The 22,305-nt window shown below is 42.3% G+C and overlaps 3 protein-coding genes across 5 annotated transcripts in view; 1 reads left to right on the top strand and 2 right to left on the bottom strand.

The window, feature by feature from the left end:
- LOC138963063 (serine/arginine repetitive matrix protein 2-like) overlaps window positions 1-14,056 on the bottom strand; it is a 16,503-nt gene extending 2,447 nt beyond the window's left edge. Inside the window, exons 1-9 of the mRNA XM_070335065.1 lie at window positions 13,931-14,056; window positions 11,063-11,211; window positions 9,692-9,805; window positions 9,045-9,109; window positions 7,887-7,979; window positions 6,473-6,778; window positions 5,799-5,858; window positions 4,364-4,425; window positions 1-3,674 (exon numbers count right to left, since the gene is read on the bottom strand). The exon at window positions 1-3,674 is cut by the window's left edge and continues 2,447 nt beyond it. Coding sequence (XP_070191166.1) covers window positions 1-3,674; window positions 4,364-4,425; window positions 5,799-5,858; window positions 6,473-6,778; window positions 7,887-7,979; window positions 9,045-9,109; window positions 9,692-9,805; window positions 11,063-11,211; window positions 13,931-13,938 — 4,531 coding nt within the window. The 5' untranslated portion in view covers window positions 13,939-14,056. The remainder of the gene's footprint in view (window positions 3,675-4,363; window positions 4,426-5,798; window positions 5,859-6,472; window positions 6,779-7,886; window positions 7,980-9,044; window positions 9,110-9,691; window positions 9,806-11,062; window positions 11,212-13,930) is intronic.
- A 72-nt stretch (window positions 14,057-14,128) lies between these two features.
- Window positions 14,129-16,655, top strand: LOC138963066 (glycerol-3-phosphate phosphatase-like). The gene has a single exon (XM_070335069.1). The coding sequence runs from the start codon at window positions 14,374-14,376 to the stop codon at window positions 15,556-15,558; it is 1,185 nt and encodes a 394-aa protein (XP_070191170.1). The 5' UTR covers window positions 14,129-14,373; the 3' UTR covers window positions 15,559-16,655.
- A 762-nt stretch (window positions 16,656-17,417) lies between these two features.
- The window catches only part of LOC138963064 (glutamate receptor ionotropic, NMDA 1-like), a 39,798-nt gene continuing 34,910 nt past the window's right edge, over window positions 17,418-22,305 (bottom strand). For 2 of the 3 annotated variants that reach the window (XM_070335067.1, XM_070335066.1), the window contains exon 18: window positions 17,418-22,077. In XM_070335067.1, coding sequence (XP_070191168.1) covers window positions 21,772-22,077 — 306 coding nt within the window. In that variant the 3' untranslated portion in view covers window positions 17,418-21,771. The remainder of the gene's footprint in view (window positions 22,078-22,305) is intronic. The other variant, XM_070335068.1, reaches the window with a different exon arrangement.

The following is a 22,305-nucleotide window of genomic DNA, read 5'->3' on the forward strand; positions in this document are numbered from 1 at the left end:
GTGGTGGGGCTTTGGCTGGCTTTTTCAGTGGACTGCTGAGGGGTGCTTCAGGAGTGATGGTAGTGCTGCTTGCATCTTCTTCTGGTGAAGTATATGCTTTGGTGCTGGAAGCTTTGACCTCTGCATCAACAAACTGAGCCCGAGGTGTAGTTTCTTCCTTTTGAACCATCATTGATACCACTTCAGGTGTAGGCTTTGCTGCAGAACTTGAACAACTTGCAGAAGTTGTGGGTGTTGGTGAAGAGAATGCATTAGAGCTTTCTTTTTCATTCCTTTCATCTCTACTATATGAACTTTCAGTCAGAGGTTTCCCAAACTGAGGAGTGGCATTAGTGCATGGGGAAGCGACAGTGCGTTTCCTAGAGGATCTTCTCCTCACTGTGACAAACGGGGATGTTTTGACCGGCGTCTCACTGCCTGTTTCTTCAGCCTTACTCCCTGGCAGTCCAGGACTTTTGGGCTTGAACGCTAAGGCTGGAGAAGCTCCTCCATTGTCTGTGGGGACGCTCTGAGTGCTGACCTCTTCCAGAGAGTCATCTGCAGCCACGACTGGCGACGTAGGAAGAACAGCTGACCTGAACGGATTCGGATGATCATCAATCTCAGGGGGAGCAGCTTCAACCTTTCCTGGTACGTCCTTCTCTTCCTCTTTCTCCAGCTGTTGTTGAAGTCGCTTCAAGGTGCTGGGTTTTCTCTGCAGTGGAACTTTCGGTCGTTCCTCGCCGCCTCCCTTTCCTCTTAAGCGATCCCAGAAAGCCTTGACATTGGAAAAGCCGCCCGCTTCCTCAACCAGCTGCGCGGGGGAATTCTCGTCCTTGTCTTGGAACGCTGACACGTCTCCCATGCTGCGAGAGCGACGCCTGCTGCTCTGACGAATCCCTCGGAACGAACCGCCAAACTTTTGCAGGATGGATTTGACTGAAGGCACTGATGTCCCTTTCTCTGTGGAATCTTGAGACTCCGGGGCTTCCGAGGTTGTCTGCTTCACAGGTGGTTTGGCTGCCACTTGAGGTGGTTTCTTGCAGGATGCTGTTGGTTGAGGTGCTTTCCTGTTGGATGCTGCTTGTTGTTTTTGCTGGTTCTTCTCAGTGCCCTGCGTTGACTGGTTAGCTGTCATCTGTGCTTGCTGTTTGTCTGGGGGGAACTGTTCGCTAGTCACTGTCTTGGACTGCTGCTCACCAAAGACTTGGTGTGTTTCTCGAGGAAGGTTTTGCTGCGGGCGTCCCTTGGACACTGACGCAGATGCCTCAGAAACGTGTTCGCTCTCAGATGCCGAACCATTGCCTGTAGCTGGTGCCAGTGCCTGCAGAAGAAGCGCTGGAGGTTTGCTGTCTTCAGCACAAGGTGCAGCAAGTGCTTGAGATTCCCCGTCTCTGGCAGCAGGTAGAACTGGGATGCTGGGAGTAAAGCTCATGATGACGGTAGCTCTGGATGGCGTGCAGGGTGTTGCCTCAGCCTGATCCTTCTGCTGAGCCTCTCTGAAGGAACCGAACCTCACGGGCAAGACAGTGTCTCCCACACTCCGGGATCTGCGTCTCTGAGGATGCCTGACTCTGTAAGGCGAGGACCAGGTCGGACTTTCTCCGTGGTCGGCAAACGATGGGGGCACCGCACTGAGAGGCTGACACACGCCGCTCGCCTGCTTGGTGGTAGAGACGGGCTGTGAGAAAACGACTTCGGTGAAGCTGGGTGGAGGCCTCACTGGTTCTCTGTAGCTTGGGATCTCCACAGGCATGGAGCTCTTCTCTCCTGTGGCAGCAGAAGATTCAGGAGAACTGTCAGTGGTCGAACTATTTGGCTGCAGATCATTTGTTCTGTGACTGGGCGCCTCGGGATATTGCCTGGCTTGGTCTCTTGCAGTTAGGCAAGATGCAGCTGTGTTTTGAGGATTCACTGCGTGCGGCTCTAGCTGTAAATGTGGCTGCCTTTCAGTTTCCCCATTGTGGTGTTGGTCTGGTTTACTGCTCAATGTCGCTCGCTCTGTGGCCGCAGCATTTTCAGGCATTTTGCAGTTGTTTTCTGCATTCTCAAGACTGCGGACAACATGACAGCTGCCAGGTTTTGCCTCATGCATTGCTGGTACTGGCGCGGAGAAGCCCAAGTCCTGGGAACATGAGGGATGTGAGACAGGTTCCTTGTAACTTGAAATCGCTTGAGAAGTGGGAAGATACCTCCTGGCTGCTGCTCGAATGGCGTTCCCATATGGGGTACTCCTCATTTCCTCAGTCGCCGTTCTTATCTCGTCTTTCAAATCTTGTATCTGACCTTGTTGCTTCTGGCCTAATCTTTGCGGAGAAGACTGCAACTTTCCCAGTTCCATCGATGCGTCTACTTCCATGGGTGTGTCTGGATACGGAGGCAAATCACTCTCGGGTGAAGATCTATTCTGCATTTTTGAGACCATACTGGACAGTTTGCTCCTGATGTCAGATTTGATCTCTTCATACATGCTACCACGGTTTGCTGTATCTTCAGGCTTGTCTGCATTATGAGGTATTTCAGGGGGCTGTTGATTGACAGAAAACAACTTTTGCATAAAAGGCGAAAAACTCGCTTTATCAGTATCAGCTGGCTTCTGTGTAGACCGCTGCTGACCGAGTTGGACCTTCTCACCGAAGACGACACCGCCTTTGGAACGAAATGAGCTGAGAAAGGGAGAGTTGACCATCTCCATACTTTTGGAGCGACGCCTGATTGATTTCACTCGCTCAAACGCACCTAAGGCAGAAGGTTGCCTTGCCAGCGCGCCTCCAAATCCCGGTCGCATGGGAGAGGATGTGTAGTCCATCAGTTCAAATTTTGTCGTCTGTCCCACCTTCATTTTCTGCGTGTCATTGGCTTGCTTGTCTGGAAGTTTGTTGGGACGAGTGAGAAACTTACGGCCGAAGGTAGGTGAGCGTTCCATCTCCATCAGTGGAAACTGACTGACTTGCACGTTTTGAGCGCTTGCCTTTGACCTGACGTCTGCTGCAGAAGACGGCAAAGGGGACAGAACCTCACAGCTGCGGCTTCTACGCCTTGAACTTGAAGTCAGTTTCTTGCCAAACCAGGGTAGTTTCCCCTTAAACAATTTCTTGACAGATTTCTTTGCTGCATCATCACCAACATCATCCATGCTGCCTGCTAGAGCCTGTGTATCCATGACAACAGGAGAAAATGGAATTCCCAACCCTTCAACATGGGGGTCAAAGCGCTTGGGGGGAACAGGCGGCGGGGGGGATAGTGGCTTAGCCTCAGTGACTGCAGTCTGCTTTTCAGACCAGAGCTTTTCAGCACCATGCCTGCTCGGAACAGCGTACATAGGTATTTCATCAACGCTTCGTGACCGTCGCCTGTACCCCTTCGGTTTGGGTTGTTTGGCAATGGAATCTTTATCAAAAGAAATCTTCTGACCCGGCGAGAAAGCAAAAACCTGTGAACCGGCCTCTCCAGGAATTTCAGCGTACGTGGGACTGGGAACAAAGTCTTTGACCCTCTGGTACTGGGGTAGGAAGCGGGGGAGAGTTGACACCTGTCTTGGCCCACTTGGCATTGACTTGGCGCTCTCCTCAGACTGTGAGGCCTGGAGGTGTCTGGCGAAGGGGGAGGGGCAGCGTGGAGCGTTGACGATGTTCAGCTTGGGCGCTCCTCGGGGGCTCCAGCGCACCGCCACTCTGTCCAGCGATCGATCCGTGCTGCAATGCCAAACGATAAATAACCATTTCATTAGGCCTTTGGTGCACTGCTTGTATTCTCGACAATCATGTGTACAAAATACGGCGAAATCGTATCAGTTCCCAGGTCTGAACCACCTGTATATATACCAAACACTGTTGGTTGGTCCCTTGGATGGTTGTTTTATACAGGTTCGATTGTACAAGCACATTTCATTTGCATCTGAACTGATGATCAAGATGAGACGTGTCTCAAGACTAATAAAAGGTTTTAAACAAATGGGTTACTCATAGTCATAAAATGAACAAGATTTGTTTTTTTAAACTGAAAAAATACACTTTGCTAAAATGAAAATCATGTTCAAATCTTAAACAAATGATGCAGAAAATGTTTTTGTTTTGCATATGAGTTAAATTATGAACATGAGTTTCGAGATCTGATAAACGAAGGGAAAGTAAGCGCTCTAAATGCATATGACATGTCTCAATCGAGGATGAAAGTCGCTTGTTCATTTCAATGCTTGTTATTCTCTCAGGTGCCAGGAGAATGGTTCTGAGTAACTCTTACTTACTCTATTACACATGTCAAATGCATTTAGAGCGCTTACTTCCCTTTGTTTATCAGATCTCGAAACTCATGTTCATAATTTAACTCAAATGCAAAACAAAAACATTTTCTGTTCAAAGTTAGGACACGTTCTGATGCTTACCAGGCTGAAATCATTTTCTTTCGTGGACTGATTTTAGCTGTGCGCAACACATCTGACGGAGTCTGTTGAAACAAAACAAAACAAAAAATGTCAACAGATGTGAAAAGGCCTACTTTTGATCAATGATGCGACTCCTGCTTAAGTTCACATTTCTAGTTCATAACTCTACTATTACATGGCCGAAAAACATGAGTTTATTTGTGTATTTAACTACAGCCATATGTAATGGCTTCATCCAAGGCCAATAACATTTTCGACATTTCATTTCTAATTCTATTGTTTAAACAGACTTGAAAAACTGACAAGAGCAAAGGAAGAGAACAGGGAACAAGTCGCGTAAGGCGAAAATACAACATTTAGTCAAGCTGTCGAACTCACAGAATGAAACTGAACGCACTGCAATTTTTCAGCAAGACCGTATACTCGTAGCATCGTCAGTCCACCGCTTGTGGCAAAGGCAGTGAAATTGACAAGAAGAGCGGGGTAGTAGTTGCGCTGAGAAGGATAGCACGCTTTTCTGTACCTCTCTTCGTTTTAACTTTCTGAGCGTGTTTTTAATCCAAACATATCATATCTATATGTTTTTGGAATCAGGAACCGACAAGGAATAAGATGAAAGTGTTTTTAAATGATTTCGAAAATTTAATTTTGATCATAATTTTTATATTTTTAATTTTCAGAGCTTGTTTTTAATCCAAATATAACATATTTATATGTTTTTGGAATCAGAAAATGATGAAGAATAAGATGAACGTAAATTTGGATCGTTTTATAAAAAAATATTTTTTTTACAATTTTCAAATTTTTAATGACCAAAGTCATTAATTAATTTTTAAGCCACCAAGCTGAAATGCAATACCGAAGTCCGGCCTTCGTCGAAGATTGCTTGGCCAAAATTTTAATCAATTTGATTGAAAAATGAGGGTGTGACAGTGCCGCCTCAACTTTTACAAAAAGCCGGATATGACGTCATCAAAGACATTTATCAAAAAAATGAAAAAAACGTCCGGGGATATCATTCCCAGGAACTCTCATGTAAAATTTCATAAAGATCGGTCCAGTAGTTTAGTCTGAATCGCCCTACACACACACACACACACACACGCACAGACAGACACACACACACAGACACACACACACACACACCACGACCCTGGTCTCGATTCCCCCTCTATGTTAAAACATTTAGTCAAAACTTGACTAAATGTAAAAAGGAAAACAAGAAAAACCAGCTCAGGTTTTCAAATCAATTTTTTATAAGTATGTGGATAATAAAAATAGCTCCAGAAGATACTGGTGCCTTTTAAGTTTTTATAAATTATATATGTTGAACCCTAACCTTGATATAGATGTGAAAATAACAAGAAAATGTAAAAGCTGCAAATGCTCTAAAAAATAAAAGAAATACACTCTTTTTTTTTTAACAGAAACTTACTGCAGTGATTGGAAGAGACTGTGTGTTGTTCTCCTTATTCCCACCAAACATGAAGACATCCTGAAAACAAGACAAAGATGATTGGAGAAAGGAACTTAGCACTTCTTTCTTGCAAGTCCATGTGTAGCTAAACAGATGTGAAAAAGACACTCGAGCCACACACCGGGCCCAGAAACAACCCCTCAAAAATCTTTTTATTGTTTATTGCCTACACAATGGTGAATATCAAACAGAGAAAAATTCTTCAACTCCTCAGCATACTAGCACATTTTGGGGGAAATTTTACGCACAAGTTGAGGCATATGCTCAGATTCAAAAATCTAGAGGGATGTCTGAAGGTTGAATTTTTGTTTTTGAAAACGGTTTTTTAAAGGCAAATTGTGCAAATGAATTCCAGCACTAATAGCACATTGCTGTAATTCACAAACCTCGTATCTCAATTTTTAAGGTTTTGGAACTAAAACAAAAGTTAGCTCCCTTATGTTTGTGTCCATGTGGTGAGAAAAACTTGTACCTCCAGTTGCTTTTTAAAGTGAAAAAAAGTTCTGGACAAGAAAACACTTATCTTCATTTGCTTCAAGGTAGCGCAAAAAAACAACAACATAAGAATTTAAAATCTGCAATGCACAAGTCTTTCATTACTAAACTGACAGCTCAACTATATGCAACCTTACCCTTTTCCTCATAACACTTTTCTCAGACTCTGTTCCCACGCAATCGTTGGCGGAAATCCTGAGAGGCGTCAGCGACGACGAGGGCGTAGCTTTGCCGAAGGTCGAGAAGGGTGTGGCTGGTGACCCCACCGCCAGACTGTCGGAACTGAGGTCAACGCAGTGAGGGAAGATGGAGGGGTCGAGAGCTGGGGAATTCTGCAAGAGACTAAACCGGGGACCGTTTGGGTCCAGTGGGCTTATTGGTTCAGTTGGTGTAACCCCCTCCTCCTCATCCCAGTGATGTGACAAACGTGATTCATAGTACTTCTGCAAGAGTCATACAGAACAAGGCATGACAGTGATGTGACAAACGAGATTCATAGTACTTCTGCAAAAGACACACACAAGGCATGACAGCTAGTGAATGAGTGATGCTTCAACTAAGCAAAAATTAAAGAAACGAGCAAAAAATGCGAAAAAGAAGTCGTCTACGAAGTTCAAACAATCTTTAACTTTTGATTTTCTAGAATTCAATATTTCATGGAATTTGTTTGAGTTTTATGGTAATCAGTAAACATACCACAGAACAGACACACCACAACATGAAAATAAACATCTAAGGCCAAAAAAAAAATATTGTCTGTTTAGGGTAACATGACCAAAAAAAGTAGGGTCGGTAGGTAGGTAGGGTTTTTTTTTTTTCTTTTTTTCTTTTTTTTGGGGTGTGTAAATGCTATGTTGGCTGAACATTCACTTCTTATATTTGATGAATACATGTTTCAAAACTAATGTATAAATAAAACAGTGAGAAAGGGAGAGAAAGAAACGCCAAATGTCTCTTTTTAGCATTTTTACCTCTTTTTTTTAATTTTTTTTTTTTTAAATCAAAAAAAAGTTTTTGGGTCGGCGCCAAATCGATAGGGTCGGTCGGGTTACCCTAAACAGACAATTTATTTTTTTTGGCCTAAGAGGAGACAAAAAGAAAGAATATTATCTGTGGACTAAACATTGTAAAAAGGGTGGATCTGTAGCTCATTCAGGGGTATGCTGGCTTCGTAACCAGTTCATTGCTATCAATATCCAGGAAGGTTTGAGGCCCAGGTATGGCGGGGGATTTTTTGCATTTCCCAGAGTCAATTTTCAGTGCAGACTCTAAGCAGACAGAATCATACCACTGTTATCTGCAAATGCATTCAAAAAGACGCACATGTTAAGATCCTGAGTTTCAAGCAAAAGCATAGGGACCCGGAAACACACAAATACCTCACATTATCATGATGGCGTCATGTTGCCCGCATGGAGGGGTAAAAAAAAGGTGATGCACAACTCTCACAATAAGGTGACCCCAAGAGTAAAAAGCTCAAGAGCGCAGAAGAATAAGAAGAAAACTGTACAAATATATTTCCTGTATAATGTAATTAAGATACACACTTACATCAGGTAAATGACGTTTGTTCCACAACCGCACAAACATCTTGAAGTAAGTTTTTCGCTTCGGAGATGACAGCTCTTTTGATTGCTTCCTTTGCTGAAACAAAGGACATATGTTAAGACTGAAGCTAATGGGATTGAGGTCAATAAATTAACCCTGAAAGGTTCTTCACAAACTTTAAAAAAAAACTAAATCTGCCCATTTTGGGTAGTTTTGACAGAAAATGCTGAAAGAATGTTGGGCCTTCCTTGAAAGCAATGGTAAAAGTCAATGATTCAACAGAAGCCATTCCACTGATTCCCCCTGTAAGTACTCACAATTCACATGGACAAACTGCAATAAGTCACCAAGAGCAAAGAAAAGAGCACTTCATATAGAGTGGAGCCCCCTTTTCAAGGCCTCCCCCTTTTGAGACCTTATATTTTTATATTTTTCTGTTCATCAATCAATCAATCATCAATCAATATGAGGCTTATATCGCGCGTATTCACAGGGATTTATTTTTATTTTTTAATTATTTTTTATGCAATTTATATCGCGCACATATTCAAGGCGCAGGGATTTATTTATGCCGTGTGAAATGGAATTTTTTACACAATACATCACGCATTCACATCGACCAGCAGATCGCAGCCATTTCGGCGCATATCCTACTTTTCACGGCCTATTATTCCAAGTCACATGGGTATTTTGGTGGACATTTTTATCTATGCCTATACAATTTTGCCAGGAAAGACCCTTTTGTCAATCGTGGGATCTTTAACGTGCACACCCCAATGTAGTGTACACGAAGGGACCTCGGTTTTTCGTCTCATCCGAAAGACTAGCACTTGAACCCACCACCTAGGTTAGGAAAGGGGGGAGAAAATTGCTAATGCCCTGACCCAGGGTCGAACTCGCAACCTCTCGCTTCCGAGCGCAAGTGCGTTACCACTCGGCCACCCAGTCCTTCATAAGGTCAGTTGGCCTATACAATAAACTTTCTGAGTTTGGTTCATAAGGTCTGTAAATATTCCTCCATTTCATGAACACTCCCTCCCTTTTTTATTGAATTTTAAGACCTGATTTTCTTCGATTTTTGTAGGCCTTAAAATGGGGTTCCACTGTGCATAATATTCTCCCAAGGGAGGTTGTGGCCAAGTTCACCCTTCACTGTCTTACCTCTTCCTGGAGCCAGAGTCTGAACTGAGCTTGCTTCCCCAGATAGTCGTCCATGGAGATTTTGTCTGCAATAGCAAAATGCTTGCTTAGTCAAGTTCTCAACTAACAAAAATGTTCCAGGCAAAAAAGTGAGGTGTTGTTGGTATGTTCTTGCTTTTGTCAGGCAAAAGCCATGACAAAGTTCACCTCTGTCCACCAAAAAAAAAGATATTCTAGTTTTAACAAAGTATAAAATATATTCTGTTGTTGGAGCTAATGTTTTCATTTTTCATTTTCACTACTTAATTGTTCCATTGCTGGAAAATTTTGCCAATTTTTGGGTCGCTTCCTCCCAGTGGAAAGCTAGCTGCAACAGAGTCATGCTAGCCAGGTATGTGCGTGTTTAGGTGAGAACTGTAATCAGCCACCTGCACTTATGGCAGAATGACCGAGGTCTTTTACATGCCACAATGGTGACACATAGATACCGTGACCCGTGTTCGGCCCGGCCCGGATTCAAACCCGTGACCCGCGGATCACAAGACCAGTGCTCTACCCACTGAACTAAAGGGCCATACTTGATGTCGGGCATGCACAATCAGAAACACAAACAAACTGCACATACAGTGCACAGGCCAAACCAGTGCCAATAAAAAACCAACGCCTACTTTCTTCCATGTTTCGTTGTTGTTCCACTTCTCGCTGCTTTGCACGTCGCAGGGAGTTTCGCGCAAGTTGTTGTTCTTTTCTACTGATAGGAGGGGATGCCTCTTCACTGCTCTCTGCAAACAGACATTTGTTTATACAGACAAAACAAAACTAAGTTCACTCATGCACACACACACATCTTTGCCAATGTTCTTCAGGCATGGGAATTGAAAATTGTAAAAAAGGCGGAAAATTTATAACTGAAGACGCGAAGCGTCAAGTCGACGGCGCGAAGCGCCTAGCCTTACTAGAGGGGTCCGGGGGCATGCCCCCCCGGAAAAAATTTTCTCCAAAGAACCCAGATGGTGCAATCTGGTGTCATCTGAGCTCCAAGTTTGCCATTAAATTCTGTTTTTAGAATCAGAGTTTTTAGTACAAAAATGTACCAATTTTTGCTTTTTTGAAGAAAAAACATATATACATGTATTATATGGTTTAAATTTGTTAAAAAATTGATCTGTTGAGACAAACAGGAAAATGTAACTTGTAACACAATCTGTGCAATCTGGTTTACTTTCAAACATAAAAGTTCAATAACTGAGGCGGGCGGTAGCAGTGCGTGAACAAAGTACGGAAAGTTTTCGCGGGCTTTTGCGCAAAGGCCAAAGTAACTGGTGCTTTGTTTGTGTGCCTCCCCCCTTTATTTTTCGGTGGACACTTTTGCATTTTCGGCGGAACAAAAAAAAATTCGGCGGAAATCCGCCGTTCGGCGGACAATTCCCAGGCCTGGTTCTTACCATCGTTATACTTGTAACCGTTTTCATACCGACGTATCGATCACTATCGCTGAGCATTTTGTTGTGTCTAGTGGCATTTTATTGGCAAGTTAAACCGGGCTTTTGGTTTTACTAGTTTTAGGCAAAAGTAAGTAGTCATTAGGTAAAATTCAAAGACACACACGTCCCAACATGTGCATAGCTAGTAGATCTGCATGCACCCACAGCCATTGATATTTCCATACATGTACACATGCACCCACTGCCATTGATATTTCCATACATGTACACATGCACCCACTGCCATTGATATTTCCATACATGTACACATGCACCCACTGCCATTGATATTTCCATACATGTACACATGCACCCACTGCCATTGATATTTCCATACATGTACACATGCACCCACTGCCATTGATATTTCCATACATGTACACATGCACCCACTGCCATTGATATTTCCATACATGTACACATGCACCCACTGCCATTGATATTTCCATACATGTACACATGCAAACACACCTTCAACACACACACACACACACATACATGTGCGCACTCATTTAAAAACATGTCATGCGTTCATGATCACTTCAAGTTCAATACCTGAAAAAGCATCAGAGAGGGAAGCGGTGCTGCCGCCAAAGGACTCTTCATCTGTGCCATCTCTGTCCAGTGCCGGCTTGTCCACTGATGGGCAAGATTTGCTCAGATGCCCAAGGTCTTGGAGATTGCTCCGTCGACTTTGAAGTCGGCTGAAGTTGACAGAAATCAGTCATGCGTAAAGATTGTTTTTGTGCAAAACAGCCAACGTTCATCACTATATATATAAGCTCATGATTATCCCTACAAGTGACACTCCCAATGCAAACTATCATTACAATTGACATTAACTGATTGAGTTGAAAGTAATGATGATTAAATTCATTTAATCATAAGCTTCCCCATGTAAATTATCCTGACACTTAATTGACAATGACTGATTGACTTTCTGACAACACCAGCCAAATGTGTGTGGAACTTCGGAAGTTGAAACAGACTGAACAGCTGGTTGTGAAATTTGACGGTCCATGAGTACAGTAATTGACTATGGTTGACAAATTGTGTTTTTTCATGTATAAATAATAATATAATAATATATAGCTATTCTGATGGACACGTGGGGGAATTCGGGGGCTGTGATTGGATGCGATGGTCTCACACATCCCTTTTCCGATCATCAAAGCATAATGCTACGGAAGTCGACCATTTTTGCCAATATCCAAAAGCATATTGGCAATAACAAAGACGCATGGTTCCGTTTTTTTCCACAAGTATAAAGTACACGCATACCTCGCCAGGTTTGTTTATGTGACAAGTCGACAGACGATGCCATTTGCTTTGTGTGTGTTTTTGTTGTTGCTTAATGTACATGACATACATTACGTGTAAAATCCAGTTCTTTAACAGGCAACAAACCTTGCAAATTTCCAGAAGCTGCAATCTGAAGCGACCTATCTCTGATTCTAGCAGACGATCTCTCCAATGTTTAACACAAAATCAGCAAACTCTCCTGTCACATAGAACGTCCATTGTATAGTGCAATGTTGAAATGAAGTTACTGGTCTGAAACATTTAGTCGTTTCTTCTGAGACAATCCTTGTTCTCTTATAATCTACAGATTTACCGCAGTCTTCACCACGCGAATTCCCAACAGAAGTCAGACTTTCGAACATACAATCTACGTAGGCAAGCATGATACGTCATGACGTCATATGATTCCTAGCATATTGATGTAATGCTAAACATCCGGTTATCTCGAGTTTTCTCCGTAATACATGTCTGTGGATTTTTCAATGTTCGGTTATTTCCGTGGCTTCATGCGGAAAGGGAACCGTCGTCTGCAATCAACGACATGGACTATTCTGGTACTTGTTGCTGACAAAAACATGATTTTAACACAGAATTTAATGTCAGAATAGCTATATTAACGCTATTGTGTTTTCATCGTAGCAATAGGGTCCGATATTCAGACTCGGAACAAGTATATTGCAACTCGTCTTCGACTCGTCGGCATAATACTTGTCTCGTCTAAATATCGGGCCCTATTGCTACGCTGAAAACACAATAGCTGTTAATATCGGTCACAAATTAAATACGATTTGCTGATTCTGATCTCACAAAAAGTCACACATCTTTAAGTTTGATTGACATACTGAGGAGGGAAAGGATACACGAACACATCACACACACACAGTGACACACACACACTGACACATTGACACACACACACTCACGGACTGACCATGTCACTTTCATGTTACTGTTTACCAACCAGATCATTCAGTGATACACTGCAGTGGATAACTTCCTCTAGTCTAATCAGACCATTAGGCATGACTTCAGTTTACTCTTGTTTTATACCGTTAAAGCCAGGATTCCATAGACGCGAATTTTGCATGCGAAATTCGCATGTGAACTTCGCAACGCTAGTAAAAAATTCGGACCTTTCTTTCCGGCATTTAGTGCATCCATCGCTGCGAATTTCGGAACCACCGCAATGCGAATCGGAGAAGGAAGCAGTGCTGCCGATAGCGGATTTTTCTTTCGCACCGGGTAGCGAAAAAAAGGAACTTCGCATGCGAAGTTCTGTAACTAGGCCTTGACCGTGTATTGGTCTGCATAATTTTTAGTGCGCCAAATAGGGAAACATCGTATCTATGGACGTATGCTCTTTTTCTTCGCATGCAAAATTTGCGTACCGAAATTCGGTATGCGAAATTCGCGTCTATGGAATCCCGGTGTGACGTTTTCATCTTTCGCCGTGTTGATATTTCGCTTCTCGGCCTCGTTGATCTAGTATAAACTCTACACTGAACAAAAAAACACCCTTCGATAGTACTGATGAGCGACCTTGTGTACCTTACATTCATGGGGCCAAATTTGTCCAACCAATTTGTTTTATTTAACTTAGAAATTTGATTCATCCTAAAATGTTTTCCTTCTTACTCAAGGGACGTAGCCACTCAGTACACGTTTTCGAAGAATTCGATTTTGGGGGTGAAATCTATTCAATTTTACCACCAATTTTCTTCACATGCAAGAAACTGACATGCTTTTGGTCTATAAATAATTTCACTTCTTAATTTTACCAGGAAACAACATTTCAGTCTTGAGTAGGTCGAGGGGGAAATATGTCTCTCACTACAAATTCCCACCAGCCAAGAAAAAGTTGATAGATCAAAAGATCGTGTAGGTTACCTAGCTCAAAGTTAGGCTGGGATAGCAACTGATCAAAAGATCAGACAAAGGCTCAACAGCCTAAGTACCAGTATGTCAACATATCATATCATAATCATATCATGATTCATGTACACAGGCAAAAGATGAAACGGTACCCAGATGAAATCGTGACACCGGCTTTAAACTTCTTTTTAAATTCCTGAACAGGTGGACAGCAAACATTTTCGGCTCTATAAAAGCCATGACATTCACCTGAACATGCTTGGGAATCTTCTTTTCCTTAAAACACGAAGATTGCAGTCTTAAAGTTTACCAACGACAAACCACATATTTGAAAGTTGATGGCATTTGAAGCTGCCGCTTGTCAACACGCACACAAACTGGTGACGTACTGCGCAATGAGGAAGCACCTGTCTGGCCGACTGACTTATTTCCCTTGGCTTAGCAGACATATTTTGGTATGAGGATTTCAGGTCATTTTGAGTGTTGAAGTTTGACTTGGCACCTGTGCTGTCGCGTTTGCAACTAGCTTGATACACGAATGAACTCTTGCTTTTGTCACACGCACAAGATTCGCCCGATTCCTACACTTTACAGACATTTCTGAACGACAAGTTACTGCCGTTTCTCTCTACGTCAAGTCTGTCGTCTGCTATTCCTTGGATACGGAATCCATGCACTTCCACTAGAGTAACATGTTTCCAGGTTTGAACAGATGTTTATGTACATTTCATAGACTTGTACGCCCGTCCTCCAAAAACTGTTTACTTGTACGCCCGTCCTCCAAAAACTGTTTTCATCAACATGGTCGCAGACTTACTCAAGTTACTGGCGCAGTTTTTCTTTCAGCCAAACGGGGGCATTCTTGGTTCCTCACACCGGCAAGTGGAAGTGCTCGGGAAAAACATTATCTGGTTCCAAGCTTTGTGAATACCAGACGTGCGTACACAACAGCCTCAGGTGACAAAGTGGTAATCAACAGAGCAGACATTCATGAGGTGACTCAGCAAAATGCAGGCAAAATTCTAGAGAAGTATGACTCGATACTGTTAGACTGTGATGGAGTGTTGTGGTCATCAGACCACATCAGCCCTTTGTTAGGAATTCCAGCAGCCATACAAACATTGCAAAGCCTGGGAAAACAGGTCTTGTTTGTCACCAACAACAGCATGCATGGTCGGAGAGCCTACGTGGAAAAATTTAGACAGAACGGGTTTGATGCGCCCGCTGAAGATGTGTTTTGCGTTGCATATGCCAGTGCAGTGTACTTGCAGACTATCATGCACGTGGAAGGGAGCGTGTACGTCATTGGCAGTCCTGGCATGTCAGAAGAGCTGGACATTGCTGGCATCAAAAACTTCGGCTTGGGACCGGATCCAGACCCTGTGTATACAGACATTTCTGACCTTCTGCATGTTCCTCTGCGTGATGATGTGACTGCTGTTCTGGTGGGCTACGACAAACACTTCAACCTGAACAAACTCTTCAAAGCTTGCAGCTACCTGAGCAATGAAAGCTGCCTGTACCTGGCCACCAATGACAAGGAGAAGTCCGTCAGAATAGCTGAAGGGCGGCGACAGCCGCTGACCGGAGCGATCGTCGACGCAGTGACTTCAGCAGTCAAGCGCAAACCGGAGGTGCTAGGAAAACCAGACACCCACTTATTTCAATGTATCAAGGCCACGCATCCTTCCATCAACCCTGCTCGCTCCCTGATGGTTGGAGACAGCCTGATAACGGACATTGGTCTGGCGAAGGCGGTGGGGATGGACTCTGCCCTGGTGTTGACCGGGGTGGGTTCGTTGGACACTGTCAGGTCTTTGCCTGGACTAGAGCCAACGTATTTCATGCAGTCACTGGCTGTAATCACAAGGAATTAAACGTACTTCATGCAGTCACTGCATGGCTGTCATAGCAGGGAATTGAACGTATTTCATGCAGTCACTGGCTGTAATCGCAGGGAATTAAATGTACTTCATGCAGTCACTGGCTGTAATCGTAGGGAATTAAACGTACTTCATGCAGTCACTGGCTGTCATAGCAGGGAATTGGAACGTACTTCATGCAGTCACTGGCTGTCATAGCAGGGAATTAAACGTACTTCATGCAGTCACTGGCTGTCATAGCAGGGAATTAAACGTACTTCATGCAGTCACTGGCTGTAATCGCAGGGAATTGACTCACGTTGAAAGCACTTTTTTACATTACATTTTGGATCTCCTGATGTGTAAAGGATGTGTGTGTTAACCTTCACCATGCTTTGTGGGTCGTGGATGACCCAGAGCCTCAGAAAATAGTCTGTATAGATCTCTGAAACTATTTGGAGTTTTTGATTAAGACTTCATGTTATCCTCAAGCACCATATGACCCTCCCATCGACCACTTTCTTAAAGATTATCTTTGCAACTAAATAAACAATAACGTAATTTGAACTTGGCAGTCCGGGTGTTGTGGGTCATGGGCGACCAATATGGCATTTAAGAAGGAATTTTCTGTTTATCCCTTTTCGGATGGCGTGGGTAGTATGCGACTCATATTATTTACGTTTAATCCTTCTTTTAAAGTATGGGTCGTACTTGATTCGCATCATCCGGACTGTGTAGTCCAAAGCGTGATCCAGTGAAAGTTATATTTTGGATGCCCTGATGTGTAATGGATGCAAAGTGTGTTCAAGATGAGGGAGCTTGGGAGGAGAGAACATGTGTGTGCGTGTGTGTCGGGGGGGTTGTGTGTTGTTATTTAGTGATTTAAAATTTTAAGCAGTATCAAGTTTATTGACCATAGAATTCCTTTACAAACATTTTTGAGTGTTTTTCTTTTGTAATTTTGCAAAAACACTGTCACATTTTCTATCATATACAAATATAACTATAGTTTTATCAAACAAAATCACTGCTCATTTTTGTTGAGTTTGATTTTGAAGTGAAAAGGGAGGTTGGGAGAAGGAGAGAATTAAGCATGTGTGTTGGGGGGGGGGGGGGGAGTAGGGGTGTGTGTTGCTACAGTGATATTTATAACTTTATATGTGGAATCAGGTTAATTTACCATTGGACTCCTTTACAAGTATTTTCAAGTGATATTGGTTTGTGTTTAAATAAAAACTAAAATCACTTTATTTTGTGTGAGCTTGCAGTGAAAATGGATGCTCACACATGCTATCTCTCCACACATGCACACCCTCTCTCTGTCACACAAATGTGCGTGTATACATACATATACTCTCTCTTGATCTCTCTTTGTCACACAACAATGTCTGTTCAAACACACACACACACAAACACACACACACAAACACACACAGACAAACGACACACACACACAGACACACACACAGACACACACACACACACAGACACACACACACAGACACACACACACACAGACACACACACACACACAGACACACACAGACACACACACACAGACACACACACACTCTCTCTTGTCACACAACAATGTCTGTTCAAACACACACAGACACACACACACACACACTCACACTCTTCTCTCTCTTGTCACACAACAATGTCTGTTCAAACACACACACACACACACACACACACACTCTCTCACTCTCTCTTGTCACACAACAATGTCTGCTCAAACAAACACACACACACACACACACACACACTCTCTCTCTCTCTTGTCACACAAATGTGCGTGTATAAATACATACTCTCTTGGTCTCTCTCTTTGTCACATAAAAGCACCTGTTCAAACACACACACACAATTACTGATTTGAACACACCCACCTGGGTTGTCTTCTAGCTTTTCATTTTTTATTTTGTTTATTTTGAAAGAAGAATGTCAAAAATAAAAGCTTAATGTAAAGAAACAGACTCTCACAATGGAAGAACATTGTTTTACTTGTAAAACTTTGGACTTGGTGTTTGTGCTCACAATTATTTACTTCAAAAAGAGGTATCTTATCTGGTAGTTTTTTTGTTTTTCAGTTTACATTGAGGTTGGTTTTTCCTGCTTCAAGATGATAAGGTGGCCTATTACTGAAGTAAATGTTTTCAGCAGGCATACTATTACTAAGCAAATTACCACATACATAAAGGAAATACATTAAAACCCAGCAGCTACAGTAAATTTCTTCCGTGTGAACTTGTTTAGTCGTTTTGGATTTCATAATACTGGTGTAGGATTAATAATTAAATTAGTATCCAGTAAACTGACATCTGTCAAAAGTGTTTTCAAGATTGCAAGTCTATTCTTTGCACTAAGTAACCATGTACAGTGGTACCAGTGATGAAAGGACACCCTTGGTACCAGCCAAAAGTGTTCCTACATTGCAGTTAGTCTGTCATGACAGGTATGATTTGGTCATGCAAACAGGTGTCCTTTCTTTGGAGGTGTCTTCGCATTAGAGGGGCCTCTCATTGCAGGTAACACTGTACCTGTCTTGAGACATTTGAACCTGCCCTGGCGACCACCTCAAAGATAACCTCGACAAGGTTTTTTCCTGTATAATTCTCCACCTGTCTTGAAGGGTCACTTTTAGTTGGTCCCTTGGGTGGTCGTTACAGACGGGTTTGACTGTCTGAATCAGCTTCTGGAGAAAGGGCACCAATGCCAGTATACTTTACATTTGTCCAAAGGCTGTCATCTCAAGACAGGTACCACTGTGTTTAGAGCTTTCAAGTCTGCACAGAACTGCACTCCCCAAAACTCCGCACCTTCTATGTCCTTAACATCACACAAAATTCAGCAGCAGGAAATTTCTACGAGATCACTTTTAAAATAAATACCAGTCGCAACAGCAAATCGCTTGTCATTTTTATACAAGCGTAAGAAAATATTATGGAAATGTACTAACATAATTGACTAAGAACTATAATTCAAGTTCAAATATGTACATCATTACTGGTTAACATCGGCAAATACAACCAGACAAAATCATCCATATTAAAACAGTAGCAATGCAAGTTGTTTCTGAAACCTCAGTTGTAAATAAATTGCACTAATATATTGGTGTAAAAAAAAGCTGTTTATTCAGTCAGCAACTTGAACAGATTCAACAGTGTAACCAATGAAAAATTGACTTAAAACTTCATATTTGTAAAGTCGTATTGCTAAGAATGTTACTAAAAAAAGGCATTCATCTTGTCATATAAAAAAGGTTGTGCAACTTAATTCTACATTCTTTCTTTCATTATTTGGTGTTTAACGTCGTTTTCAACCACGAAGGTTATATCGCGACGGGGAAAGGGGGGAGATGGGATAGAGCCACTTGTCAATTGTTTCTTGTTCACAAAAGCACAAATCAAAAATTTGCTCCAGGGGCTTGCAACGTAGTACAATATATTACCTTACTGGGAGAATGCAAGTTTCCAGTACAAAGGACTTAACATTTCTTACATACTGCTTGACTAAAATCTTTACAAAAATTGACTATATTCTATACAAGAAACACTTAACAAGGGTAAAAGGAGAAACAGAATCCGTTAGTCGCCTCTTACGACATGCTGGGGAGCATCGGGTAAATTCTTTCTCGTCCCAACCAATATGGGACTCCCCCTAACCCGCGGGGTGTAAAAACATTCAACTCTTGAATAAAAAGACAGTAGTTAGTATAACATGTTGATCTAATGACAAGATGTGTATTCAAATTGATCACTCTGACAAGCACAACAGTTTAAAGGTTCTAAATTTAATGTCAGCACATCATTCCAACTTTTTTTTTGCAACATTTTGTTTTCATTGAAAGGTATATTATTGCAAATCTTAACAAACCAAAACAACTCCACTATAATGCTTGTTTGAACACATTAAAAATGAAAAGAATGAGTTACAATACAATTATCACTGAAACAACAACAAAAACCATGATCATAAGGTTCACAATTAGGTTGGTAGATAGATTACTGAAGCAGCAGACTCACCTAATTCATGGGTGGGAGCCCAAAATTGTTCCAAGACTGAACTTTTTTTAATGCCGGGGTCCAGGGGCCGCCAAGGCCCCGGCGGGGTCCAGGGGCAGCGCCCTGGTGGGGGGTCCAGGGGGGCGAAGGCCCCCGGCCGAAAACGAATTTTATGAATTTAAAAGGGTTTCTCTGGCCTCTCCTGAGTTTAATTCTGATAAATAAGAACCTTGTTGGAGATACAAAAAGTAACAAAAACTAAAAAATTTTAGGGACCTGGCAAGCATTAGAAACAATTGAGTTACAAATTCGAACCGAAACGAAACAAACCCGCAAAAAAAAAAAAAAAAAAAAAAAAAAAAAAAAATTGTCAAAATTTCTCTGAGACGGAAATCCGTCTGAGACGGAGGAACTCCCACCCATGCTAATAAAAGTTTGGTGAAGCTGATTACAAAATATTGCACACATTATACATGGGAATGGTAGTCAAAAAGATATTGCACAGAAGACGAAAAAATACATTCATAACTCAACCGATTTCCACACAGGGGAGACAACAACAAAACAACTGTTCCAGAGTACACAATTTTCATTTCATTTTCATTTTCATTACTTTATTGTCCCATCGCTGGGAAATTCGGGTGGCTTCCTCCCAGTGGAAAGCTAGCAGCAACGGAGTCGCGCTACCCAGGTGTCTGCGTGTTTAGGTGTATTCAGCCACCTGCACTTATGGCAGAATGACCAAGGTCTTTTACGTGCCATTGTGGTGACACAGGGGTGGGACATGGCTTCCGTCTCTGGGTCTGCACATAAAGTTGACCCGTGTCCGTCTCCGCCCGAATTCGAACCTGCGACCTTCCAATCACAAGTCCAGTGTAAATGTACTACCAACTGAGCTACCGGGCCCCAATAAGTGTATGGCAATTGTAACTTTTGGTTCACAAAGACTACCCTTTTTGATAAATACACAATATAATGTACATCATATATAATACACATTAGTTTCGAAACACGTGTCTGGTCACGGTAGTAAAACAATGGTCCTCCTCATGACTAGATTTCTCTGTTGATACTCTCTCCCCTCGGGGTAGCAGATTCTCTTTTAAATCTTGGTCCGTCCGAGGAGGGTCTGATTTCCCCAATAGGGCTGTCTGTGAAGGGACACATTTTTTTCTCTCTCTTTTGCTCTGCTAAGAGATTTTAACAAATCTCAGTAGAAAGTCTCTGCTGACTTTCAATTGTTTCTTTCACAACTTCTGATATTTTATACATGTATATATATATACTGTACTACTTTTGTAGAAAGACGTCATGCCACTTTGTAATTAATACTCTAACTAAAACATAATTAATCCATTGCATGAAAAAATTTTGAAAAGCAATCCTTTTCACACACACACACACACATACACGCACTCACAAACGAATAATACATATTACAAACGACTCAAACATGCACTCAGAAAGACTGAACACAAATGTGTTTTGATTGCATGTAGCATAACAAGAGCAACAAAATGAACATGGCATGTTTGAAATATTAAAAGTCACACGGAACCGCATTGCAGTGCATACAATAAATGATAAATCTATGATTCTACTCTTCAAGGAGATTGCTTGGATTTTATCTTTTTCCGGAGTTGTAGTTTCCATGACAAAACAACTAAACTGAGCACACTGAACAATCTGTTCATCTTTGAATAGATCCTTTCATTTCAGTTTGAGCTTTCATCACATTTTATAAAACATTTTACACACAATAAACAAAACAAAAACAACAACAATGATAACAGAAACACTGACTGTCTGGTACATTTGTACATGTGCAATCACCATGAATTTTGTTGTTTTCTCCTTGAGCTTCACAATCACATGTACCAAAACAATCACAGTCGCATACGAGCTTCGTGTACTGTCAAACCTTGCTTCCGTTTCTCATTCTCATCAAAATGTCCATAACTTGTACTGACAAACCTTCCTTCGTTTCTCATTCACACCAAAATGTCCATAACTTGTACTGACAAACCTTCCTTCGTTTCTCATTCGCACCAAAATGTCCATAACTTGTACTGACAAACCTTCCTTCGTTTCTCATTCGCACCAAAATGTCCATAACTTGTACTGTCAAACCTTCCTTCCTTTCTCATTCGCACCAAAATGTCCATAACTTGAACGCTCAATATCCGACACATATCAATGCCGTCCATCACTTTTCAGCATCTCAGATGACGCTGAAGTCGGGGTTGTGGGCAGGGTTATGCCAGGTTACGGTGCGGCCAGAACGCACGCCCCCGTGGGTGGGAGTGTACTGGGTAGGGCTTGCTCTTTGCCCGATAGGAGGTGGAAAGTGGGCGGGGCCTAGAGCGTTACTGCCGGTGGCTTCGATAAGGGAGGGGCGTCGGTAGGGGGGAGTGGGCATGTTGTTGCCCTCGGTGACGGCCTCCTGGTGTTTGTTCTGCAAGGCGTTGGACGCGCGCATCTGTTCCTCGCGTTGCTTCTGCAGGGTCTGTCTCAAAGTGCGGCGTTTCTGAAAACCAAAGAAGTGAGTGTGTGTTTTTAACAGTGCAAAAAACTTCACACAGCATATACTCTCCTGTTGAATATTCAACAAAAAGAGGAAGGCAATTAACAAACACAATCACTCAAATATAAATAGTTAATTTCTCAATATTCATGATCTGGATTATAGAACAAATATGTGATCACTTTCAATAGTAGTACATAAGAAGAAAAAACCCAGCAGACAGCCACTCGC

This window comes from Littorina saxatilis, linkage group LG3 (assembly GCF_037325665.1).
Source record: "Littorina saxatilis isolate snail1 linkage group LG3, US_GU_Lsax_2.0, whole genome shotgun sequence".
Classification (NCBI taxonomy): Eukaryota; Metazoa; Mollusca; class Gastropoda; order Littorinimorpha; family Littorinidae; genus Littorina; species Littorina saxatilis.

Excerpts from the sequence above, each read along its gene's own strand:
- LOC138963066 (XM_070335069.1), top strand. The coding sequence starts at position 14,374 with ATGTTTCCAGGTTTGAACAGATGTTTATGTACATTTCATAGACTTGTA.